Here is an 18,091-nt window from a genome sequence, read left to right as displayed (position 1 = left end):
GGTGGGATCGGTTGTGGTTTCTGGAGCGGCGGTGGGATCGGTTGTGGTTACTGGAGCGGCGGTGGGATCGGTTGTGGTTACTGGAGCGACGGTGGGATCGGTTGTGATTTCTGGAGCGGCGGTGGGATCGGTTGTGGTTACTGGAGCGGCGGTGGGATCGGTTGTGGTTTCTGGAGCGGCGGTGGGATCGGTTGTGGTTACTGGAGCGGCGGTGGGATCGGTTGTGGTTACTGGAGCGGCGGTGGGATCGGTTGTGGTTACTGGGGAGGTGGTGCTGGGTTTAGATGTGGCCGCAGGTTCAGTTGTTAAACTAGTGGGTGGGACTGTTGGTGTTGAGGAGGTGATCCTGCCTGTAGACATTGCCCTGGCTGTTGGAGACATGGGTGGTGCTGTTTGAGTGATGGTGCTTGCTGAAGTTATTGGATGAGCTGTGGAGACTGTTGGCAGCATTGAGGTAACGGTGGGTGGACTTTGGGAAGTTGTAGGCAGAGTGTAATGGGTGGATTGTGGATCTGTCTCCATAACAGACGTCCTATCTGTGGTGGAACGTCCCTGAGAAGATGTGGGTGGAGATGGACTGTCAGTCTCCTCCTCAGTGGTTGGATGTGTTGTATCAGTGGTGTGAGAAACATCCGATAATGCGGTGGCAGCAGTGGATCCAGCGCCGGACAAGTCCTGAGAGGTGGATCTGAACTCAGTTTTTCCTTCTGGGTTCACCTGTGAGGAAAACGTGGAGGAGACCAGAGTCTCAGCTCCGGCTTCAGGCTCATCTCCATTCGTTGTGGTGGAGTCGTGTTGGTGCGATGATGCTGTGTTGGCGTCAGTCCTGAGCTGAGGGACGTTTCTGGAGGACAAATTCTCGATGGATTGGTCAATGGTAAACACAGCTGGACTGGACGAAACAATATGGCTGCTGTTCAAAGCCGACAGCTCAGTCGAAGCATCAGGATGTAAATCGGCTGTTGCCGAGCTCCCGGTTCCAGGTCTGGTCACGTCGTTCACGGACGTTGAAACTCCATCAGTTATTGAACTATGGAGCTCCGAGGTGGTGGCCTGTCTGGTGGTTCTGTGGATTTTTAACGTGTTTGATAATCGCTCATTGATCACGGTGTCGGTGCTGCCCAGAGGTTTATGTGTGGACGAATAAAAGATGGTGGAGACAGAAGTTGTGTCTGAAAAATAAGAAGAAACCACATGTAAAAAAGAACATTCGTCAAACAGGACACAAGGAACCTGTGAACATGTGGTTGCACAGTTAAATTATAAAATCATCTGGATAAATTCAGTTTGTTCTCATCAAGATCTTTCCTTTTCAGCCTGCTGGGAAATTCACACCCAAACATCCAGAATCACTGGTTGATTTTAGTGTCAATGAAGAAACGTCTCGGGTCATTTTGCCTTTAGCTGCACCGGTGGACGGCAGCTGAACTCACTGTGTGTAATGTCAGTGGTGACGTTTACAGGAAGGACAGTGCTGACGTTCATCCTGCCGAACCCGAAACCAGCAACAATGTGAGGAAAGTCAGAATCAGTCAAAGCCCTGAACCCAGTCTGCATGTTAGCATGTTAGCATGCTACACAAAGCTCAGCTGAGTCTGATGGGATTCATTAGCAACAACTGCATTTTAGCTGCAAATTCAGTATCACATCATTTCAGCTGCATTTATACACTGATCAATATTAAATACTGAAATCTAACAGTGTAGTAAAATTACTGAGGTATCAGCAGTAAAATATAAAGTACTAAAAGTACTTTGTTACGCGACTATAATTTATTATAGTTTCATAAACGTGTTCATCACTTTAATGTTGTAGACGAAGTGACTGTTTCTAATAAAAGTAGTGCCTTAAAAATGTTAGTCATAAATATATTAAATGTACTTTTTATTAAAGACCAGAGTAAATAAAAGGTTCGTTAGCACAGTTTACCTGCAGTGATTCAGGTGTGTCAGTACGATGTGACATCACTGCTGGGCGTGGCTACAGGTGCAGCTTGTGTGGCCACACCTTATTTAGCTTTAGATTTAAAGGTGTGTTGCTAAAACTCATTTTTACGGACTCCTGCCTGAACTCACCTGCGTCTGGACACAACAACGTGATCAGCTGATTCCCTCCTGAGTCCACGTCATACTTTTTCCACCCTGAACTCTGCCAGTTTCCTCCAACCACCACCTGAGAGCCCAGTTTCTTCAGGTACGTGTGTGTCTCAGCCAATCGCAGCGCTCCGTCTGTGCCATGGCAGCTCCACGCTGGTGCTCGGCTGCAGTCGCCGAGTTTGGCGAGCTGGGTGTGGAACAGCAGGGGAGGTCTGAGATCAGCCCAGAGACACCTGGAGGACTGAGTGTGGATCAGCCTGCCTTCACCTGTCCACGCCCACTGATGGGCGGGGTTAATGGCATTACATCGACCCAGGATGACATCCTGGTTTCGTGTCGTCAGGCACAAGCTCCTGGGGCTCAGCAGAATGAGGAAACCAGCTGAGGAGACAAGTTCACATCAACACAGAGGGTCAGGAGAAAACTGAAGCCAAGCTGAGCAGCTGAGCTACGGGTGCCATAAACCTGATTTATGGTTTCTGTAGGTTTTACCTCCATGTCCATAACATGGAGGTGGATTTAATCAGTGAACTCAACACTATAAAACATGATGCAGGAATTTAGTGGAGTTGTTTTTTTTTTTTAAAGATGCAGTGTGTAAGATTTAGCAGAAACAGAATATGGTGTTCATAATTCTGTTTTCATTTATGTATAATCACCTGAAAATAAGAATCACTGTTTCTTTTAGCTTAGAATGAACCTTTTATATCTACACAGGTGGCAGGTCCACTCTCAGGCAGGCTGCCATGTTTCTACAGGAGCCCAGTGGGGACAAATCAAACATTGGCTGTACAGAGAAGAGAGCTGGCTAACATTAGCAACAATAATGAATATATATATATATATATATATATATATATATATATATATATATATGTAGAAGCTGTGAGCTGCAGGTTTATGTATTAAACATGTTAAATTAAATTCTGTTTCTAAATCTGTTCACAGAGCTGCAGTCTGCAGCGTCACCACTAGAGGCCACTAAATCTTACTCACTGCACCTTCAATGTAAAAATATACATTTTATTTCATTCAGCTTATAATGTCTAGTTTTAATTTTCACACTGTTGTAGAATCTTGAAACATAAATTGTTCTGACCTGAAATTAACAAATTTAGAAAAAAAACAACAAAAAAACAGCAGATTTCCCAGCATGCATTTCCTGGTTGAAAACAGTTATGTTAAAAGCTCAACACACATTTTTTTTTACAGCTGGAGTCATGAATTAGTGATAAATGACCCTGACCCTTTAAAATCATCATTCTGCAGTGAATCCATGGGTCCTCACATCTAAAAGCCAACGATTTAAGAAACTGCAGAAAACTAGTTTTAGTCCTAATCCTGTTTACAAACTGAAACCTTCTTCTTTGCTGATTCATGAAGACAAACCAGGAGACAACTCAGCAGCTGCTCAAATTAAATCTTCTTTGTTTTCAGTCTCTCACTTGCTCAGAGTCAAACTCATCCCAGAGAGAAACACAAGTTGAAGCTGATACGACGGAACAGAAAAGGTTTCGATCTGAGACCCAACAGGGAAACTGGTGATTTTCACTTTTCTAGTTTATTCTTATAATCTCAGATTGTCCTGTTTTCTTATTTTTACTGCACACACACACACAGAGCTGATAAATTCCAGTATATTACTAATCAGTTATAGATCCACGCAGATACAGCTGAAGCTCATTATCTCAATAATCAATCAGTTAACTGATGTATAATTAATTGGGAACAAATTCGATAATTGTTGAAGGAATTTAACAAATATTTCATGGTTCCTGTTTTCAGATCTGAGGATTTTTGAATGAATTTTTATTTTGTATTTAAAGTGTCATGTAAAGTCAAAGTAAATGTGCTGAAGACATTTTCTTACAAATCAATTAACTGATGAGAAACTAGTCAGCAGATAAATCCAGAAGGAAAATAAAACAGTAAGAAAACTTTACTCACATCCCTTCAGGAAATACTTTTGATACCTTACGTACATTTTTCTGACTGCACTTTTACCAACTAACCCTTTCAATGTAGGATTTTCACAGAGTAGCTTTAGTACTTTTACTAATGTAAAGGAGCTGAATACTTATTGTGTACCCAAAAGGACAAAGGGGAATAAGGACTGAACTGAACCTACTATGGATTAATAATTACATGATGTTATTACTGTGTAATAAGGCAGAACAGTGAGACAGTAAATATTTAAGTCTTTTAAGATTTAAATAAATGTCATATACACTTGGCTAAACATGTAGTTTCACTTATTTCCATCTACTGTGGAAGGTATTTAACAAAACTACTTCAATAATAGGTTAACGCATATTTTAGCCTGTTTTTCCTGATCTTGCTCACTCGTACCTGGAGTACACGTGCCCAGGGAGTATTTTCCACCTCATACAACCAGTGGCACAGTGACCCGACGGCTGAAATCTGCATGTTCTTACAGAATTTCAATGAAAAAGCTTTTTCAAATGAGCTGTGCCCAGACACACGTCACGTTACACAGAGTACATGTCAATACTGCCACTGTCTCTTATAAAGTTTCTTTGTCACCTCATGATCCTCATGTCACAGTAGTAGTATAAGAAGTAGTAGTAGTATTAGTAGTAGTAGTAGTAGTAATAGTAGCGTACTTACACACACAGCTGAACCTCAGGAGTATAAATAAGAGCAAAATGAGGGCGTCCATGTTTCTGGGCTGCAGCTTTCACACGTCCTCCAGCCTCAGAAGAGCAGAAGCGAAGTGCTGAGGGGAAGTGCGTCTTTGTGGGAGGAAAAAGTCCGTGAGTGGCGCTTCCTTCTATTCAATTGTTCTGCAGGCTCCATAGTGAAGGAGCTCTGGCTGCTGGTCGGAAATGCCAGAGGACATCCCAGATGTTCACTTCTTCTAATAAACCTGAAGAAGAAGACGCATAAACAGATACTTCAGATGCTTCAGAAGGTCCAATTACTGTCCAGCACCGACAGAGGACAAGATCTCATGTCAGTGAAAGTGTCGTGTGAATGAAAACAGATGAATGTCAGTTTATCTGCATGAACAAACCAAAGACGGTTCTTTGGTTCATTTATTTACAGAAAAGAAAAATAAAAGCTTCTGTCGTCAGTGTGACCTACATGTCACCTCAGAGTTAGACTCCACAAAGAGAGAGAGAGTTTGGTGCAAATATTCAGACTGTTGGTCTCAGAGGATCCTGTGGTTTCTGGATCCCCCTGATTATACACAATATTTTCTGCCTTAAAGCTGAAATGTTGGAAAAAATGTGAAGAGCAAAGACGTTACACTCTGTCGAAGGTGACTCCCAATGTGAACTACAGAGACCAGCAGTCCCAGGACAGGACCAGAGGACGTACGGCTCAGTGTTTCAGAGTAAAAGTTAAAAATATTCATATATATCGTATATGTTGTGATTCTCATTAATAAGTGAGATGATATTATGCTGTGAAATTCACACATAGTTCACATTTTATTTTTCGTGTGTGTGTGTGTGTCCTGTGTCCTCCAGGAGGAAAAGTCCACTTGAAGATATCAGCAGAAAAAGTCAGGCAGCCCATTAGAAACAGTAGAAAAACAGGAACAGTTCAAACTGCAGTCAAAGCTCCAGCAGCACACTCTGAATCTGTTTGACGTCATTAAGTTTCATCTTTGCTGCATCTTATGAGAAACAACTTCTGCAAACACAGAATGTGTGATATTTACTGTAGATGTACAGTGAAGTGCAGAATGAGCCGGTTCAGCAGTTTGAATCCTCCTCTTCCTGCTCTGATGTTTGGGTGGACTGCTCCTTTAGTGCAAACTCAACCTCCTCCACCCGGGGTTGCACCGACATCCTGTGCTGTCAGGAGGAAGAGGAGGAAGAGGAGGCCACATCCTGACGGAGACACGCCAACCTGGAGCTTCACCTCTGAAACAGAGCGGCTCAGTGTGACTGTGCTGAATAAGGAGCAGTTAGACATGAAGAACAGGAGGGAACATCAGAGCAACACAGAGAAAACACAAGAAAAATAATGAGCTGAGGCTGAAATTGGATTTTTAAATCTTGTCTTATTAAAGGGTTAAATACAACAACACAGAGACCCTGCTCATTTTGCTGCATTATACTTTTACTACTTATGTACTTTGAAGTAAGTAAGTAAACTGCAGTACTTCCCCTCCACCCTTCTAGATACAGCTCATGGAGCCACTGAAGCTAAATCTCCACCTGACGTATTGATCAAGGTCAGTCAGACCGTTCTGCCGTTTGCTGACTGACTTTCCCTGTTTTCTGTGTCTCTTAGTGGAAACTGAACCGAGAGCGGAACAATGGCTCCGTTTACTGGGACTCACACCTGGACAAACCCTGGAAACAGCCTGGGACCACAGGCAGGAACCAAACAGACCGCAGCACAGACGAGAAACAGACCTGGACCCGTTGGACGTCTGGGTCTCCTCCATCGTTTCCTCCGTCCTTGCAGCTTCGCCCGCTGATCCTACCTGCGATGACAAACTTTACATTGGTTTTCTAAGAAAAAGAAAGAGGAGAGGCAGCTCCAGGCCACGTCCTACAGGACCCTGTGGTGATGGGGTGAAGGGTCAGCGAGGTGACCCAGGACCCCCCCCCCCCCCATCTACTAAACTCTGATCTGTAACTTCTGCAACAATTGTTGTGGAGGCTCCGTAGTGAAGCTGGTCAGAAACATCCCAGATGTTCATTTCTTCTAATAAACCATGAAGAAGAAGACGCATAAACAGACACTCAGAAGGTCCAATTACTGTCCAGCACCGACAGAGAAGAAGAAGATCCAGTGTCTTTATTTACTGAGACTTTACTTCAAAATCACATGAGGAAGAAAAGTTGATGATGTGAATGAAAACAGATAAATGTCAGTTTCTCTGCAGCGTTTACTGAACGAAACTCTGTGACTTTACTTCTTTAGGGTGTAGGTGCAGTGTGTGTGTGTGTGTGTGTGTGTGTGTGTGTGTGTGTGTGTAGGTGCAGTGTGTGTGTGTGTGTGTGTGTGTGTGTGTGTGTGTGTGTGTGTAGGTGCAGTGTGTGTGTGTGTGTGTGTGTGTGTGTGTAGGTGCAGTGTGTGTGTGTGTGTGTGAGTGTGTGTAGGTGCAGTGTGAGTGTGTGTAGGTGCAGTGTGAGTGTGTGTAGGTGCAGTGTGAGTGTGTGAGTGTGTGTAGGTGCAGTGTGAGTGTGTAAGCGCAGTGTGTGGGTCCAGCGATTGTGTCGGCACAGTGTGTGTGTGTGTAGGTGCAGTGTGTGTGTGTGTGTCCTAACCTGTGTGTTTAACCTCTGTTGAAAAGTGTCTTGTAGCTGATTAAAAGAAGGAAGTTCCACCCTCAGCAGGAAGTCGTGCTGTTTAACCCCGACAGCCCCCCCGCGCACACACACACACACACACACACACACACAGACACAGACACACACAGGACACACACACACACACACACAGACACAGACACACACAGGACACACACACACACACACAGACACAGACACACACAGGACACACACACACACACACACACACACACACACACACACACACACACAGACACAGACACACACAGGACACACACACACACACACACACACACACACACACACTGACACAGACACACACAGGACACACACACACACACACACACACACAGACACACACAGGACACACACACACACACACACACACACACACAGACCTGACCCTGGATACTCACATTATAGTCTGACCCAACAGGCTCTGGGACCCTGGCTGACCCTGACGTTGACACGCTCATTAGCTGGTAACTGACCAAACTGTTCAATCCTGTTTACCTGTGACCAAACCAACTGGATCTGGGCTCCCTGTTTCTACGACTCTTCTTCTGTGGTGTTGGAACATGTGGAGTTGATATGAGTTGACGTTCAGCTCGAGCTGCTCCAGTGTCTGCGTGGAACTAAAGAGCAGATAGACCCACAGGACCTGGACTCTCCTGGACTGGCACCGAGTTAGCGTGTTAGCTCGTTCTCCACCTCCTCGTCCAGACAGTCCCGACATCCATCTCTCCTCACAGAGGTCAGAGGTCACAGTCTGGGTGTGACCAGGTGTGCCTGCGTTCAAGGTCCTCTGTCGCCGATTGGCTGAGGAAGAGGACGTTTCCTGAACAGGAACTCGACCTGCAGCGACGAGAGGTGGACGAGTGAAACGCTTTATGGGTCAAACCTGAAACTACAAAAACAGGTGGAACCAGGTTCTAAACTGGGATGACCCCGGTGGTTCTCTGCAGTAGCCACCAGACACCAGAAGATGGCAGCACACGCCCCCCAACCAGCAGCTCAGGTGGAGTTTCCCTCCACCCCGCTCGGTGACACGTGCAGCTCCCCGCCTGCCGCCGCCACATGTCACCAGGCTGCAGCTCGGACCCGACCTGTGCCGTCTCCTACGATGAACCTTCTTCTTGTGATTCTGGCCTGCCTGGGGCTGGCTGGAGGAGGGGGGGTCCAGAGCAACTGTCCCGCCAGGTGTAGGTGTGCAGGCGTCGGGAAGCCGCAGAGCGTGGACTGTGTGGATACTGGTCTGAGATCTGTTCCCTCCAACCTGAGCAGCTTCACCTCCTCCCTGTGAGTAAATTAAACAAACTGACGAACAATGTTTGTCTTTAATTTATTTATTCTTTAAATTTAGTCGTTTATTCTTTAATTTACATCATTTATTTTTATTCTTTAAATTTATCTAATTAATTCTTTGTCTTTAATTTTAGTCATTTATTTAATTTACATCATTTCATTTTTAATTTCTGACATTTATTTAATTTCTTTTATTCTTTAAATTGTCATTTATTCTCTTAGTCATTCATTAATTTCCATCATTTATTCTTTACTTTCATTCATTCTTTCACTTCATCTCTTGTTTTTATGCCTTTTGAGATAAAAGAACCTTCACTACTTTTTCTTCCACACCTTTTAGTTGCAAGTCTATAAAAATATTTTTCAAAGCAACAAGAATTTCCCCACAGGAACAAAGTTTTAGAATAATCTTTTTTTTTTTAAATCATTTGATTAAAATAGTTTTTGGCAGCTCAGAGAAAAGGTCGACGTCAATTTAAATGACTCGTTAAATTTATTTTCTGCACATTATATCAAAATTTCATTTATTTATTAAAACAGAAAGTTCAAATCTAAAAAGTGAAGGACTGATTCAGAGCTCAGTGTTTGCAAATTTCACTGATTTTAGTTTTTCTTCTTCACTAAATTAAACTGGCCCTTTTGTACTGTCCATTGCAATATTTTTTTTGTTCTCACACATTTGTCTCTATGAAAGTTCATGTTGAAAAACTCAGGATCAGGTCTGGAACCAAAACCGGATCAGCTTTAAACGTCGGTAAACAGACGAGTTGCAGTGAATTTGCAACGTACCTGAATAAATTGTGTTTATTGACACCAACAGCAGCCGAGCGAGTGTGAAGGTCTGAAAACCTTTTAGTTTGGTTTTTGAAAAAGCCTGAGTTGATGTTCAAACACTGACAAATATTTCAGATTTTAATTCATTTGAAAACTACAAACTAACGAAAACCAGCAGGTGCAGAAAAGTGGATCTGGTTTTGGCCGTAAAGTCTGAATGTGAAGAATATTTGGATCATGTCAACAAACCAGTCAGACGAAGATCTCAGCCGAGACGTTCAAGGAAAACAGGGACAATGACTCTTGACCTGTAACAGCAGGAGAATAAATCAAATCATTTCCATAAATCAGGTGAACGGAGCAGCAGGACACACACACACACACACACACACACACACACACACACACACACACACACGTGTAAAATGACCAGTTAATGTCTCATTTAACAGAAAACATGAACTAAAACAGAATTAAAACACATCCATGACCTGAATAAACACAAACAGGTTCTTCTATGTTTTTTGTTTTTTTTTTAACGCACTGATTTTAGCTTTATATTTATTTTCCTCCATTTTATCCTGATGAGGAAACAAATTCCTGAATCAGCTAAAAAAAAAAACAAGAATTAACAGCACGGTGAGAAAAGTTCAAAAAGAGGAATCAGACCCTGAGCAGGAAGAAACATGATGTTTATCACACGTAAAGACAAAAAAATAAAAAATAAAAGTTCACCTTCTTTTAAAATCTTTTTTATCTGTGAATCAAATTTTCTTCTTTAAATCAAGTCCAGTTGTTTCTACTGAAAAGTTTTAATAAACTCAATTAATTTTGTTCTTTAACATAAAACAAATAAAAAACAAAGAAATTAAAATAAAGATATTCAGTTTAAATTTGACAAGATTAAGTCAAACAGACTCAACGTACGTGTGTTTGCTGTTTCCTGCTGCTTTGTTCATGTTCTAAATATTCTAAACTGCACATAAACAAAATAAACTCAGGAGAACAGGAACCAACAGAAATTAAAGCTTTTGTTTCTGAGTCGACTAAAGTTGATTAAAGCAGCAAAAGCAGAAAAAACCAAAACCCGTTTTTTCCACAGCTGCTCTGGTTTCTAGTTAATCCTGAATAAGTTTATCTCACGTTACCAAACACGTCGTTGGACTTTCCACAGCTGAGCTTTTTGTTGAAACGTTCCTGTAACTGAGCGGTGCCAGAGTTCTGTTGGACTGGGCTGGACTGACATATCACACGTTACTCCAGATGTCACTGAGCTGGAGGTTCAGGCTGAAGCTGATGAGCTGCAGTCTAGTGTTTATGACAGAGGAGCCAAAGCTGTGGAGGAAACTGTGCCAACACAAACAGTTTTCCACTGTTTGTGCTGCAGAGTCAGAACCTTGTGTCTGTTTTCAGAGACCTGAGCATGAACGGGCTGTGTGCTCTGTCGGACCACGTCTTCCCCGACCTCCCCCGCCTCCACGAGCTGTGAGTAAACCTGCTAACAGTTACTGTGCTGTTGTTTCTGCACGTGGTTCAGACCTTCTCCACACAGACCAGGTTCTGACCTCCCGACAAACGGCTCCTTCGTCCGTCTGCACTTTGCATTACCAGCAGCAGAGTCCACCCACATGGAGCTCAGACTTCAACCTAATGTCCAGAACATCAGAGGGAATTTTTCCCTGAAAAGGTAGAAAAAGCTCAGGGTCCAGGTTTGTCCCAGGATGTTTCTCAACAGGCAATTATTGATGCACTTTACTCTTAACAAGAAACTCATCCACAGAGACACCTTTGGATCCTCAAGCCTCACAGCAGAACCAGATTTTATAATTAAATAAAATTACTCAGAAATCATGAAAGTGCAGTTAGAGAGCAGCATGGGACCAGTTCAGACGCTTGAATCAGTCCAATCAGGGTCTAGACCGTCTCAGGACTGAACCGAAACTTGCTGGTCCTGCGTCTTCTAGAACTCCACACAGAAAAGGTCCAGTCACCAAAACAAAACTGCAGACGAAAGGAAACTGTTCAGCCCACACAGGATTTAGATAAACAAGTCAGACCTGATCAGCTGCAGTGCTACCTGAGCCTCCTGTTACTGCAAATAACAGGCAGGCAGGCAGAGTCCACTCCAGCCAGACCAGGCAGGGAGAAAAAGACGAAGTCAGAGTGCGAAGGGGCTCGGAGGATAAAAACAGTCTGAGGGAGCAGCTCAGGGGCTGAAAACAAGCACAGGTATTCCAGTATAAATCAGGCCGAGTCCAGGGCAAATCACAAGAGGCAGAGTCCAAGCACAGGAGAATCCAGACAGACACAGGTAAACTCAGGGTAACAGGAGCAGACAGGTGAGCAGAGGCTGGTCAGGGAAGTGGTGACAGGTGTGGTGGGAGTGGAAGATGAGGCAGGTATGCAGGGCAGAGCTGGAGAGAAGATCGGGAGATCCCAAAATCATCTAAAATTTCCTTTTACAACTTTGATATAGAAAAAGTGTTATTTAAAATATTCAAACCCTTTTTAACCTAAAAACCTTCCTGAGCTTCTCCCACAATAAGGGAATTTAGTCGTCAGCCCTGAGCAGCGTTTTCTCGGTCAGAGGACTCGGAGTCAACCCGAGACTATGAAGGTGATTAACGGTGTTTCTTGTGTTTGCAGCCGACTGGGGGGAAACAGCCTGACAGAAATCTCCAGAGACGCCTTCACAGGACTCCCCGCTCTGACGCTGCTGTAGGTGCCACATACCTGCTCCCATTCTCTTCCTAACATTTGCTCTTTGGCAACTCGCTAAACACCTTCAATCAATCAATCAATCAGTTATCGATGCAAACGTGTAAACAGACGAATAAAACACAAAAGATGGAAAATCAGTTTAGAGGTTCTGACTCTAAACAAATGCTGCTGCAGAACCGACAGTTTGAATAAAATGAGTTCCAGCTTTAACATAAATCAGCATGTCAGCAGTTCCTTTGGTGTTTTTAGCCGCAGTGATTCTGTGCTGCCTTCAGCAAAATCTCTTTTCAGATTCTCTTTAACGTTAATATGCTGAATAACAGGAACGTGTCACACTGTGTTTCAATACGTCAGAGAGACGTTAATTGTTTTAATGAGATCTGTTTTAAAAATAAATTCAGCCTTTTACACGACATGAAATATTAAACACAGACCTACAGCACTTTAAGGTACATCTGGAGAGAAAAAGAAAACATCTGGTCCTGGGATCAGATGTGGGATCATTCCATTAACCACTTCTCATGTCAGTCTTGTGTTTTTTCCTCACACAGAAACCTGCACAACAACCGTCTGCAGAGAGCCCCCTGTGCAGCTCTGGAGAAGCTGAAGAACCTGCGGTCGCTGTGAGTCCACACACACTGAGAAAACACACACCGAGTCCACACACACCGAGTCCACTTGGTGTTTCACAGCATCAGCAGGAATTTAACCCCCGACGTGTCGGCCGATATCAGCAGGCAGAGCAGCCTTTATCTGACTGTTCAGAGTCAAACCTGCAAACCTACTTCAGAATTTACTCTGAGTCAGTTTCACACTTTGGTTCCAGTGTTTCCACTAACTCAAACTGGGAATAGCAAGAGTGAACACACTCAGGCTGCGTCCTCATCACAGCTGATGCTCCTGATGTTCCCACAGTGTGAACAGACCAAACCAGATGTTCTCAGATCAGATCTGGTCCACCTGCACATGTGGTCCTAGATCCGATTCGAGCGCGTGTATGGAGGAGTGTACGAGCGCCGTCAGAACGGTCAGATCAGAATCCATGTGGTCGTTTTAACGTCTCCCTCCTCTGCACATGTCGCCTGTCGTCATCATTCAGTGTGGGAAACATCAACATGGAGGAGGGGGGGCAGGGAGAGACCAGGACGCTTCACAGCTTTGACTCTGAGAAGAGACGTAAAGAATGAAAGTGAGACATCTGTCCACCCTCCTCCACCCAGGGTTTCTGTTTGCTCACTGTAAAGAGACAAAGAAGAAGAGATGGACTCCTTCCTGTTCAGGTGTTTCCTGTGGGCGGAGCTCGACTCAGCACCTGGAGACTCTTCGCGAGCACAAATCGTTCCCACATGGACACGGTTTTACAAGATTCCTGTGGCCCCTCTGAACGCTCTACCTGACCCTCCCTCCCAGACGGGCCCGACCGCCAACAGTTAACACCTCTTTGTTGTTCCAAGTGCCAATCGCTGCCCCACAGCAGCAGCAGGCGGAGGTGGAGGGCGGGGCCACGCGTGAGCTGTCTGCAGACGCCTGCCACCAGCAGTAATCGCTGCCATGCAGCCGAAGAATGTGCAGACCTCCCTGATCGACGGGGAGACACTGAGGGCTGTGTGAGGGTGTTCAAATGAACCCAGACAGACGACGACAACAACAACAACAACAACAACGGTCAGAATTAGGATTTTCTTCTAGAAAAATGTGGAAAGAACGAGAGACGCCATGATGTGTTTAAAGTCACTGAGCTGTTCTACAGTAACCATAGTAACCAAAACAATCAATTCACAATTCACACAATTCAGGCATAAAACAACCAAGTGCTTTACATATTAAAATAATAATTTACTATAAAATAAGAATAAGTACAATAAAGTTGCATCACATTGAATGAAAAAAGATAATTGGCAGATTTTTTATTTTGCACATTATAAACTGTGTTAAATTCAAACCAACAGTATAAACAGTCAAATGAACAAATAAAACACAGGAGGAACAGGAAGAAACACGGTTCATTTAAAGAAGAGCTTTAAAAGATGTTTGTGATCCTGCAGCCTCAGATCTTCGAGCTGGGGGGTCCCACAGCCCCAGCTGTAAAAACCTGGTCCCCTTTGGTCCTGCCTGAGGATCTGAGGCTCTGACTGAGCAGCAGCGACGCAGAAAAGAGGGAAGTTCTGCGAATGTGATCAGGGAGATGTTAAATGGGGAATCAGCAGACAGGGGCCTTCAGGTGTGATCAGTCCTGTGACTGAAACCTGCTCCAGCTGTGGCCTGAGGGGGTTTCACTTTAAAGTCAACCTGAGGTCGTAAAGTGTGTGCAGCACAGGTTCCTGATACTGGCTGCAGACAGAAGCTGTATGATGTTAGCGTTAATGTGTGACTGAGGACAGTTTCATGACCAGCTCTCACCTGTTCCCCACCAGCCGCCTGGACGCCAACGTCATCCTGCGCCTGCCGGCCTCCTGCTTTAACGGCCTGTGGTCTCTGCTCCACCTGTGGTTGGATGACAACGTCCTGACCGAGGTTCCCGTTCTGGCACTGAGCTCTCTGACGCAGCTCCAGGCTCTGACCCTCGCCCTCAACAACATCAGCTCCGTCCCCGACCGAGCCTTCGCCTCCCTCGGCCGGCTGCTGGTGCTGTGAGTGTCCGAACAGTGACGGTGCTGCTGGTCTCACCCAAACCCTTTAGGAAAGTTCCTGTGCCGAGGATCAGGGTCTGTGCAGAACGGCACAGGAAACTTTACTGATACAGTGACAAACACTTTCTGTGCTCTCACTGGGTGGACAAATAAAAAGCAGAATAGAGAAGTGGATGAATGATTGAATGAGTCATGTTTTCCATTTTTCAAGGCACCTCCATGACAACCAGATCCAGTCTTTGGGGCGGAGGAGTTTTGAGGGACTGCAGGACCTGGAGACGCTGTGAGTTCAGAAAAAGAAAAGAAGGAGCCAGAGCGGCCATGTTCCTGTGATTCACGTGTGTGTGTGTGTGTGTGTGTGTGTGTGTGTGTGTGTATTCATTACAGTAACAGCATAAATGCATCCGGCTGCTGTTTATCTAGACTGGGCTGTTGCTACATAGAGCTGCATGAGATAGATCTGCATCAGTCTTGTTATAAACAGCAGCTCGTCATTATCATCAGCTAAAACACGATCACACACGAACTACAGACGCAAAATATCATCAGATAAATTATTTTATTATTGATTAATCGAATTATTAATAGAATTATAATAGTAGAAAACTAAATCAGTGAAATTCAGTCTGTGACACAGAAAAGTTCTTCTGTCTTTTGTCTCTGCAGAGACTTGAGCTTCAACAGGATCCACTGTTTCCCTGCAGCCATCAGATCCTTGAGAGGCCTGAGGCAGCTGTGAGGACACACACACACACACACACGCACGCACACACACACTTCTCCAAGTCTAAACCATTTTAACTCGTTTTCCTGCAGAAACCTCCAGAACAACCAGATCCCAGTTGTCCCAGTAAACGCCTTCACTGGAAATCCTGCCATTGAGACCATGTGGGGGCCCTGCACCTCATGTTTGACCACATTCCATCCACACTGTTTATCTGCTCACAGAGCGTGTAACGTTAGAAGCAGCTGCACAAAACGTTTATTAAACTTTCTGCTCAGTTAGTTTCAGTCAAACTCTCCAGTCTGAACTAAAGCTGCATCTTTGTTGTTCCCATGTCCTGAACCACCTGCTGTCTGGGCCTGGACAGAAACTTCAGGAACAATCCTCTTCTGGCTGTGGGGCCTGGCTCCTCCAGGCTGCTGTCTGGACTCAGGTCTCTGGCTGTTTCCACAAACCAGTTATTTGCACTTTAACGAAGTTTTTAATGTTTTTTTTTAATTTTCCTTTGTTCGTGTCTCAGGTGTGTGAGCAGCATCCCCGAGTTTCCGGACGGTCCTGGGACCAACGAACCGGAGACGCGGTGAGTTCGGTTTCTTTTACCTAATAAAACTAAAAACCAGGCTGGAGTTACAGTGTCGCACAGCCCCGCGGACAGGAAACACTGAACCCTCCTGTGATAAACCGTCGACGACCCAGAACGAACCGAATCTCCAGAGGAAATGACCAAGCGCGTCCGCTGCTCCCGGTGCGTGACGCGCACGGACGTGATGGAGTCAGAGCGTCTCCATGAGGATCAGGCTGATCCTGATGTTCTGTCGTGATCCAAGCTGCGGCATGAAGCGCGTCCCCGATGCAGTAACAGGTATTGTGTGTCTGCTCACCGCCCGCGGGAGCGCGCACAGCCTGCTGATCAAACCGTTGTTCAGGTCCCGTTTGTCCTTCACGCTGTAAATTGTCTCCTGTGGCGTTAGAGGGAGCTTCCCCCAGCTCCTCTGACAGGACTGTTCTGGTTCTGGTGCCACCTGCTGGTCCAATGGGAGAACAGCTCCGGAGGTAACAGGAAACATCCCGGTTTTAATTTGATTTAATTTTAATTTATTACATCTTGATGCCAAGAACACTGAGGTTCTGAGGAACACTGAGGTTCTGAGGAACACTGAGAACCAACAGGTTCTTAGGGAAAAGTTCAACCTCCATCCAAACCTTCACCTGCGGACTTTCAGGAACCAGAGACCAGACTTTAGGCAGAAATTCTCTGGTGGAGAATTAACTGTGAATAAAAAGCGACGACTCAGGGACAGAAACGTCAGCATACAGACTCAACACTCCAGATGTGGTTTCTAGTCGTCACTGCACTTGGACTTGAGAAGTTTCTTTAAATATTATAAGGGTCAGAGTTTAAAAGGCCACGCCCACTCCGCACGGCTGCTGCTTGATGATTGGCTCAGTGTTCTTCATAGGTCGTTCCCTTAAGTTGGTTTTCTGGCCCAGACTGGGTTTCTTTCATCCTGTGGATCAGACTTTAAGGCCTGTCAATGATCCACCAGTTAAAGTCCCTGTAAACTCCCAGTATAACCAGTAAAACACAGTCTTCCCTTATAGCCAACATGATGAAATGATTTCATCCTTATTAATAATATTCACTCATTGTTTGAGTCATAACTAAGTCAAAAGCTACAGCACAAACAGCTCCACATCTGTCTCAGCCAGATGTTGGATCTAGTCTCCTCAGTCCGGACTAAAAACCGCGTTATTTCCTCAAAGTGCAGTTTTTACAAAGACACAGAACCAGGGGGGTCGAGCAGGGTCTGTTTTCTAACGTTACTACGGTTTGATCCACAACAGCAGCTGTGCGCGCTCCCGTCAGCGTTTAACAGGCTGCGCGCGCTCCCGTCAGTTTCAACAGGCTGCGCGCGCTCCCGTCAGCGTTTAACAGGCTGTTTAATCCTTGACACTTGTGTCTCTGGTCCATCACTGTGTTGACACTGGGTCGTGGTTCTGTTTGCAGGGGGTCGGAGCTGCAGGCTGCAGGGGTCCAGAGCTGTGCTGACTCTGTGGGCAGCAGAGGTAAGAAAACCACGAGCCCCCGGTCCGGTTTGAATCCATCAGCTGAAGCTTCTTGTGTGTTTACGTTTCCTCCCTGTTTACTTCAGCTGTCCTGTGTCCACCTGCAGATGTGTCCAGGTGTTGTCTGGACTCTCTGGTTTTCCAGCTGCTGGTCCTGCTCTCCCTCTTCCTCACTGCTCTTCTGGTTTTGGCTCCTCGTGGTCTCTGCAGGTCCAGCATCGTCAACAGGGTCTGCTGCTGTGATCCAGGATCTGGACTCTTGTTCTGAGTAGAAGTTACTTTCCTTCACAGTTAACTGGACACAAATACTGCAGTTCTATGGCTTTTAGTCTGTTTTTCTGATAAAATACTTCTATAGTTTTACTTCAGTAGGATCTTGAATGCAGGACTTCTTCCAGTACTGGAGTATTTTCACCTGCTGTACTGATACTCTGAGTACTTCTCTGGTTGTGGACTCTTAAGAACCAAACATTTGGTTGTTTTCACAATTTCTTGCTC

At 45.0% G+C, this 18,091-nt stretch overlaps 2 protein-coding genes across 6 annotated transcripts in view; one reads left to right on the top strand and one right to left on the bottom strand.

Annotated features, from left to right (window-relative positions):
- The window catches only part of ptprbl (protein tyrosine phosphatase receptor type B, like), a 30,203-nt gene extending 25,259 nt beyond the window's left edge, over window positions 1-4,944 (bottom strand). Inside the window, exons 1-3 of the mRNA XM_026310880.2 lie at window positions 4,725-4,944; window positions 2,076-2,477; window positions 312-1,172 (exon numbers count right to left, since the gene is read on the bottom strand). Coding sequence (XP_026166665.1) covers window positions 312-1,172; window positions 2,076-2,477; window positions 4,725-4,776 — 1,315 coding nt within the window. The 5' untranslated portion in view covers window positions 4,777-4,944. The remainder of the gene's footprint in view (window positions 1-311; window positions 1,173-2,075; window positions 2,478-4,724) is intronic.
- A 2,795-nt stretch (window positions 4,945-7,739) lies between these two features.
- Window positions 7,740-17,970, top strand: LOC113132636 (leucine-rich repeat-containing G-protein coupled receptor 5-like). 5 transcript variants are annotated; one of them, XR_003295915.1, is made up of 12 exons: window positions 7,740-8,671; window positions 10,865-10,936; window positions 12,098-12,169; window positions 12,724-12,795; window positions 14,587-14,802; window positions 15,014-15,085; window positions 15,469-15,537; window positions 15,619-15,690; window positions 15,894-15,959; window positions 16,059-16,388; window positions 17,535-17,593; window positions 17,701-17,767. XR_003295915.1 is itself a non-coding variant. In XM_026310912.1 (12 exons), the coding sequence occupies exons 1-12, from the start codon at window positions 8,358-8,360 to the stop codon at window positions 17,859-17,861; spliced, it is 1,293 nt and encodes a 430-aa protein (XP_026166697.1). In that variant the 5' UTR covers window positions 7,740-8,357; the 3' UTR covers window positions 17,862-17,970. The 5 variants fall into 5 exon arrangements, 3 of the variants coding, with proteins under 3 accessions (XP_026166697.1, XP_026166696.1, XP_026166695.1); XR_003295913.1 differs by having other exon boundaries at window positions 16,047-16,388; XM_026310912.1 differs by having other exon boundaries at window positions 16,059-16,106; window positions 17,701-17,970.
- The last annotated feature ends 121 nt before the right edge of the window (window positions 17,971-18,091 follow it).

This window comes from Mastacembelus armatus, chromosome 6 (genome assembly GCF_900324485.2).
Source record: "Mastacembelus armatus chromosome 6, fMasArm1.2, whole genome shotgun sequence".
In the NCBI taxonomy this organism is placed as follows: Eukaryota; Metazoa; Chordata; class Actinopteri; order Synbranchiformes; family Mastacembelidae; genus Mastacembelus; species Mastacembelus armatus.
Note: the sequence above shows the minus strand (reverse complement) of the source record. Positions and strands in the feature narration are given on the sequence as shown.